Genomic DNA, 7455 nt, shown 5'->3' with positions numbered 1-7455 from the left:
GGCGCGCTGGTCTGAGCGCGTTGCTAGAAGGTTCGGTGTGCTGTGGGGCGAGTGGGAATAGCCTCATCAGGGGTCTTGGTATTGGCCGAGAGTCGCCGAGGCTCGCACCGGGCCCAGCCCGTTACAATTATACTATAGGTCCGGGAACCTGGAATACGGTCGACGACCCTCCGTATCGCATGGGGCAAGCGGACACTGCCTAAAGCCTTACCGGGCAAAGTAGGAAGACACTCTAAGAGGGTCGACATCGCGCTGCCAGGAAAACACACCCGACTGCTATACAACCAACTATCACGAAAAGAGGCTAGCGTGCTCGCTCAGCTTAGGACAGGCATGGTCAAACTCAACGTATACCTCCATCGTATCCAAGCGGCATCGTCAGACCAATGTACATGCGGAAAAGCGAGAGAGACGGTGGATCACTTCAGATTTCGATGCAGACAATGGACTGAACACCGGGTAGGCATGCTTCAATACACAGATACCCATAGGGGCAACCTCTCCCTTTTCCTAGGAGGGAAGTCGCCCTCTGATGACAAGAACTGGTCACCGGATATGCAAGCGGTGCGGGTAGCTATACGGTTCGCAATGGCTACAGGCCGTCTAGACGCAGACCAACCACAGACCGGGACAGCATACACCCTTCACCACTAACCCATCATCACCACTCGAACCACCACCACCCATCTCGTACGACGCTGAGTAAGCACGCTTCAACCGCCGAGGATAGGACGTTGAACACTTGGAGCAGGGCCTTCGAGATGGCTTACTCATGATATTACTGACCCACGAGTATACGCAGAGAAACGGCAGAAGATTGAGACTATGCAAGAGGAAGGACGTATAGGCTTCAGGAGACCAGGTTGCATTTTAGGAAATGTATTAGTAGATGGGGATTAGTTGCCCTTTCGGGTTAGGCCCACCGGGCGGAATAAATTGTGTGTGTGTGTGTGTGTGTATCTGTTCTTCCTCCCCTTAGCTCCGAGTCTGTTCCCTGTCTCCTTGTCTCATGGGGCAATCTCGGCTTCTCCGCTTCCAGGTGCATTGATACTCTGTGCTGTCATTCTTCGATTACGGAGCGGCAAATTCAAGAGTCCAGGTACCTGGTACAATACGTCCAGAATCAAGATTGAAACATACTGTATGTACTGGAGCACCGGACGGCATCAACGGCGAATAATTCCCAACTCGTGTTTTGTCTTTTGAGCTCTGAGGCCGCGACACAGCCTGTCTCGATTCGCCTGTACAGCGAGCTTCGGCAGGCAGGTCTCTCTTTCCAACCCCCATTCACCCCGATCCGGCCGCTCACCTCTCCATGCTCCCAACAAGCACACCGCCCATCTCCCGAAGCGGCCACTGAATCCACGCCCGATGCTCCTCATCCAAAATCTCATGCGCCCTGGCCATGACATGATCTCCCCAACCCTGCAGCCACCAATGACTCTCATGATGCTTCAGCAGCACACAGTAGTGCGCAAATATCGCCACGGCCTCCTGGGCAGGCACTTTGAGCAGCGGCACGAACGAGTCGGAGACCATCCACAACCACACCATGGCGTCCAGCACGTCCCTCGGCGCGTCCGGGTCCTGGCGCACCACCAGCGCCAGTTCCAGCTCATCGACAGCGTACGCGTAGGTGCGGAGCAGATCGGGGTCCGACACGGCGGCGGCGATGCGGGCGCGCAGCGGATCGAGCAAGGGCGGCTCGTGCGACCGTGCCTCCATGATGGCGCGCTGGGCGTTCCAGCGGCCGCGGCCGTAGTGCAGGAAGGGTCCCGCGACAGTTTCTAGGCCTCGCTCGCCGAGCACGCCAAACACGGACTTGCCGCCGGAGAGAAGAAAGGCCCAGTCGGGGACGCCCGAGTCGCCGATGAAGAAGGTGCCGTCCGGGTGAGATCGGCGCGGGGAGGCAAGGGCGAAGAAGAAGGTTAGCACGCTGAAGAGGAAGAGGTTGGCGGCCTGGTGCTTGTCCATCTTGTCGCCGCCGGCGGCCATGACGCGCATCGCCGAGCGGGATGCTTTCTGGTGCAGCAGGATGCTCTCCTCTATGTAGAAGTCGCGGCGGTCTGGTCGGTGGTAGGCCAGGTGCAGCGCGCTGACGGCCAGCACGGCGCGCATGATATAGTCGCAGGCCAGGCCCTGCTGGACGACGTCATCGCGCCAAAATTCCCAGAGGCTGGGGTCTGCGGTGAGCGTAGTGTAGGTTTTTGTGGTGAAGTTATGGAGGAGTTCGAGCTCCAGGAGCGGGAGGGCTCCGCTCTCGGGGAGCATCGACACTGGACTGGGCCCGGCAGTCGAGGGGGTAGCGGGCGAGGCTGTCGACCGGGACTTTGGTTTTGAGGCGCGGGTGGACGGTTTGGCCACCGCACCTCCTTTGAGAAAAGGACATTCTACACCGTGGGAGATGCAGTTGAGACACGCGGGATGTCTCTCGTCGCACTGAGACGCCTGAGCAGGGAGAACAGCGAGGGTGCGAGGGTGAAGAGGCTCACCTTGATCTTCCTTGCCTTGCACGTTGAACAGCCGGTGCGGCTCTTCTTGTGCGTCCGGCGGCCAATGCTGGGGTACCCCTGGGGTTGTTGTATGGATGGATCCGACGCTCTGCTGCTGGGGTCTGGCGGCGGAATGGCCTGGTCAACGGGCGATGCCGAGGCGGGCGACTCGGATGACGGCATTGAATCTAGCAAGGTCGAGATGCTCCCGCATCAAGACTGGCTGGGGCTCGAGTGATTGGCTGAACAACTCTCGAAGCCGCGGGCCGGTGAGTGGGTGGAATTGCGGGATGCCAGGAATCGGCGAAACGGCCGCGGCTAGGTGGGCTGCCACGTGGTGACGGATACGCTACGCAGGGTCAGGTGTGTCTCTGAGAGGGGCATGTTCCAGATCCATGGTCCATCAACGACGCGGGCAGTGGAAGGTCGCAATCAACCCGCTCTCCTGTGTGGCGTGGGTGTGCCGCGCAAGGTCAGGCTTCCAGTCAGGACGGTTTGTTGCTGTGGTTGCTGTGGAGGTTGACGAGTTTCGGCTTGCCGAACGGCCAGCTTGACCGGTCCAGGGTGGGGGGTCGGTCTACCACACTACACTATGCTTCGGGTGGTGGATTAATCGAATGATCCGCACGCCCCTGCATTGTAGCCCCTGTCCACGCACGTGTTTCAAGTTTTGCCCCAGATCAGCTCAGATGAGATGCGGTTGTAGTTTTGGCGCTCTCTGACCTTCACCACGCACAGCGACTGATGGCGGTACTGGCAGCGAGAGTATCGCCCTGCACGATAATACCCGATGCTTGAATTGGCGACTTCCAAAGTGATTGGTGGATTTGTCTGTTTTCGAGGTTTTAGGAGGAGTGTGATGGAAGAGGATGTGGAAGTTTCCAAAATTCCAAGATGCCAAGATGGGCTGGCGGGGCACCGTTGGATCGCTTACAAGCACACGACGGTCGTGAATCTAACCGTACTCGGTTGCTTTGCAAACCCTTGAGCCAATCGAATTCCGACCTTAGAATCTTTGAGGCCGACCCCTGGGGCATGTGCATTCGGATTCGCACAGATCTGTGTGCCTTGGATCCAGAATTCCGGCCCGTCGCTTAAAATCCCCGATAAGCCTCCCCGCCGCCTACCCACGCGACGCCTTTCAAGGCTCGAATTGCACAACGACACCAGCCTGACAGCGCGGGATTTCGAAGGGATCCCAAAGACGAGGATCCAACAACTCGGTGCAATGCAACTCTGAGTAATATTTGAGCCTCTTGCCTAGCCCGGCCCATCCGGGCTCCAGTCCATCAAAGATGGCATCATTTGCGCTTCGTCCTTTCCATGTTTCTCCTCTTTTCTCAGACAAGTCTTTCGTTTAAAGTGTCGTCGTCTCTTCTCGGCGTGAGCTTGTGCGCCGTCCCCCTGGGTCGATACCCCCGTGTTTCGCTCCGGGCTTGCGGTATCTTTCCCCGCCGCTCTGCTTTGTGACGCCGACTGCAGTTCTCTTGGGTCCCCGACACCAGTTCAGGTCGGTCAAGTACGACACTCAGGTCATGTCGGCACAGTCGTTTCCTCCAGGCTGGCGGCCCAGCTACGAGACCTGTCCTGAGGTGTCGGTTTATTGTCCCGTCAAGGCCACCACGCTCGGCTACTACCCTAACCAAGGCGTCAACATCTTTCTGGCTATCGGCTTTGGGCTGGCCGCGTTGATTACCCTCGTCATCGGCGTGTGGAAGCGGACATGGGGGTTTTCGATTGCCGTGGCAGCAGGATGTGCGCTTGAGTGCGTCGGTAGGTCGCCCCTAATCCGCGTACTGCAACGCAAATCCTCGACTACAGTCTCTAATATCCCGCAGGCTACGTTGGTCGCGCTCTCCTCGCCATCAACCCGTGGAATGGTGATGCGTTCAAGATCCAGATCGTCGCCATCGTCCTCGGCCCCACCCTCGTCTGCATCGGCCTGTACCTCACCCTGAAGCACACCGTGACTGCTCTCAACCGTTCCCTGAGCCGCGTTGCGCCTCGCGTGTATCCCATCATCTTTGTCCCCGCCGACGTTTCCTGTCTGGTGGTGCAGGCCATCGGCGGCGGCATTGCGGCCTCTGCTGGCCGCAACAGTTACCAGCTGCTGCAGCACGGGAACCGGACAATTATGGCAGGCATCGTCCTGCAGGTCGTCGTGCTGGGCGCTTTCGGCTTGCTGGCGGGAGACTATCTGTTTCGGGCCGCCAAGTATTTCCGGAGCGGCGCCGTCGCACCTGAGTATCAAGGCGGTGCGGCATTGTGGGTGGACAAAAAGTTTCGCACGTTTCTGTGGGCCATGGGAATTGCCTACGCGACCCTGCTGATCCGCTGCATCTACCGTATCGCCGAGATGGCGGGCGGTTGGGGGAACCACATTATGCAGGACGAGCCATCGTTTATCGTGCTCGAGTCGTTCATGGTCCTGATTGCGTGCGCCCTGCTGGCCGTGTTCGCGCCGGGCGTGTTCTTCCCGCAGATGTCGCATAGGTTTTCCGCCGCCATTGACAAGCGGCCGCACGAGAGCGACTCGGCCGGGCTTGAGATGGAGCGTGTGTAGGAAGCAGGCATCACAACAGCATATCATTGTGGCGCTTACTGGACCATAGACGCATGCATAGACGCACAGGCGATAGCAGATCAGTCATAAAGCACCTTATACCGCGTCATCAAGATCCCCGTCTTCAACTGTTCCACCTTCTCCAAGACCAATTTCCACCCAGCCTCCCCCTTGTCCCCGTCTCCAGCCTTCCCCTCCCCAAACATCTTCACTCCTTCCGTCACCACAACCGGCATAATCGCCGCCTCCACAACATCCACCAGGCCCCGCGTCATCAACAACCCCGCCAGCTCCCCGCCACCCATCAGCCAAATGTCCTTTCCCCCCTCCGACCCCTCCTTCAACCGCCTAACAACCTCAACCCCCTCCTCCCCATCCACAACAGTAAGCACCCCGCCAAACTCCCTCTTGAAACCCTCGTCCCGCGAAAAGACGACCACGCTCTCCCTCGGCCGACCGGCAAGCGGGTTCGCGTTGACGCCCGGCTCGAGCTCGGCCAGCTTGAGAAAGGTCTCGTAGGTCTTGCGGCCCATGACGAAGGACGAGAACTCGTCGTAGAGGGCCGGGAAGTCGATTGTGGCGTCTTCGACGATCCAGGGGGTGGAGTGCGAGGGCAGGGAAGCGATGTACCCGTTTAGGGTCGGGGCTAGGTTGTAGCGGAGGAGGGGCATTGTGTGGTTGTTTTCTTTGAATATTTTCTGTCTGAAGGGTCTGAATGGAAGGGTTTTGTGAGATATGCTGGTTTTAAGGGTCGAATTGGAAACGGCGGAGGTTTGGATGTCAGATTGAAGGAGGCGGTTTGGAGTGGTGAATTGGGCATTGTCTTGAGGTTTCGAACCTAAGAGCGTGACGAGGTGAGGGATAGGGCCCTGGGTGTTGCTGACTTATCTACCTTGGGTAAGGAGTGCGACGCGAGACTGGGTTCACAAGTCTTCGTCGTGGTTGGCTGGGCAGTTGTGCGAATGTTCACAAAACTCCCTCGCTGCAGCCAGACCAGCAGAGGTAAGATTACGTGAGCCAAGCCGGGCTTGGCACAACGCTCGCAACTTCGGATGATCAGATGCCTTGGGGATGCGGTTATAGTTGGGCTGGAGAACGCGAGAAGAGGGAATGGAAATGAGAAGATAACGACCCATCAGATTTCCATAGTAGAGCAAAGGAGTGGGGAAATGAAGTGGATGTCATAAAAGAGACGATTCAAACCTAAATGGCCCCAGAACTCCTACAGCTTCTGAGAACAGGATTTACCTTACATTGGTATCCGCAATGTGTTGGAACTTGCAGGGCGACGACCGCTGAGATATGCGCTGGAAGAAGCTATTCCCAGTCAAAGCAGTGGATTGAATTTTTAAGGTGGTAAAAGTGATTGATTGACCATGCTGTTGATGGGCATGGGAGAGGACTAAGTACCGCAGCGGGGTTTTGAAGGGGGTGAGAACGCTATTTTACAGCGCTATGATAGCTTGAAAAGTTTTGACAGCGCTGGCAACTAGCATTCCCAGTTCAACTAGCATTCCCAGTTCAACTAGCATTCCCAGTTCAACTAGCATTCTCAGTTCAACTAGCATTCCCAGTTCAACTAGCATTCCCAGTTCAACTAGCATTCCCAGTTCAACTAGCATTCTCAGTTCAACTAGCATTCCCACGCCCGCACCTGCAGCAGCCTGATCCAGCGCCTAGCCTGGTGTATTCCGTACGCTCCGATGCACCCCCATTGCACTCACATTGCATCCTGCCATTGCACCCTCTGTTGCGCTTTGTCATTGCACTCCGGCAGTTTGAACCACTGCCGCATTCAGCGTCTATTTCCCTATCTCAAAATCCAGATGACCCCTCCATAAGACGGGAGTCGTGTGCATCCATCCCCGGCGGAGAACTTCAGATCGGCGGGTCCAGACATCATGCAAGTCCTTTTAGCCCTTTCTGCGACCGGTTGATCTGATTGAACGGAAGCGCTGTCGGTCTGTCGGTTGGCAGGAGAGGAGGGCCAACGCCACCTTCACGGTTGTCTTTGCCCTCTACCCTAGCATGCCTAGGTAATGCGTCTACCACGTCACCAGTTCGTTACTGACACAGGCGTCATGAGGGGAGGTAGAAATGGGCAGCTTACATCGCACGCTCTCACAACGTATGTACGTCCCAGTTCACCCAAATGATACCAACGCCCTTGACCGGCACCATGTAGAGACGCACAGCGCGAATGGTAGGCACCCCAACCACCACAGCATCTTCCGTCTCCTCCATGATCTCCAAGTCCAGGAGCTCGTGTCGAGTCTTTGTACGCTTGATCAATGTCAGTACTGTGAAGATGTGTCTGTCCTGGTCGTTGTCGAGGACGAAGATATGGTCCACACGCCCGAAAAGAGCCTGGTTGTCGCGCTTGAACCGTACAAAGTCGCC

General features: G+C 57.1%; 3 protein-coding genes across 3 annotated transcripts; 1 reads left to right on the top strand and 2 right to left on the bottom strand.

Annotated features, from left to right (window-relative positions):
• Window positions 1-1305: 1305 nt before the first annotated feature.
• N657DRAFT_584530 (uncharacterized protein) lies at window positions 1306-2675 on the bottom strand (the record flags this gene model as incomplete). The annotated part of the gene is made up of 2 exons (XM_062789760.1): window positions 1306-2439; window positions 2493-2675. The coding sequence occupies 2 exons, from the start codon at window positions 2673-2675 to the stop codon at window positions 1306-1308; spliced, it is 1317 nt and encodes a 438-aa protein (XP_062641717.1).
• Window positions 2676-3634: 959 nt separating this feature from the next.
• Window positions 3635-5268, top strand: N657DRAFT_651804 (RTA1 like protein). Its single transcript, XM_062794238.1, has 2 exons — window positions 3635-4265; window positions 4331-5268. The coding sequence occupies exons 1-2, from the start codon at window positions 4028-4030 to the stop codon at window positions 5053-5055; spliced, it is 963 nt and encodes a 320-aa protein (XP_062641716.1). The 5' UTR covers window positions 3635-4027; the 3' UTR covers window positions 5056-5268.
• Window positions 5136-5726, bottom strand: N657DRAFT_584525 (dihydrofolate reductase; the record flags this gene model as incomplete). The annotated part of the gene is made up of 1 exon (XM_062789759.1): window positions 5136-5726. One exon carries the CDS (start codon window positions 5724-5726, stop codon window positions 5136-5138), a length of 591 nt encoding a protein of 196 aa, XP_062641715.1.
• Between the last annotated feature and the right edge of the window lie 1729 nt (window positions 5727-7455).

The sequence above is a fragment of the Parathielavia appendiculata genome (genome assembly GCF_033297405.1).
Source record: "Parathielavia appendiculata strain CBS 731.68 unplaced genomic scaffold N657scaffold_84, whole genome shotgun sequence".
In the NCBI taxonomy this organism is placed as follows: Eukaryota; Fungi; Ascomycota; class Sordariomycetes; order Sordariales; family Chaetomiaceae; genus Parathielavia; species Parathielavia appendiculata.
Note: the sequence above shows the minus strand (reverse complement) of the source record. Positions and strands in the feature narration are given on the sequence as shown.

Bases quoted from the DNA above. Each gene is read 5' to 3' on its own strand.
- N657DRAFT_651804 (XM_062794238.1), top strand. From the start codon at position 4,028: ATGTCGGCACAGTCGTTTCCTCCAGGCTGGCGGCCCAGCTACGAGACC. The intron at 4,266-4,330 runs GTAGGTCGCCCC...AATATCCCGCAG, and splicing joins ATGTGCGCTTGAGTGCGTCG to GCTACGTTGGTCGCGCTCTC.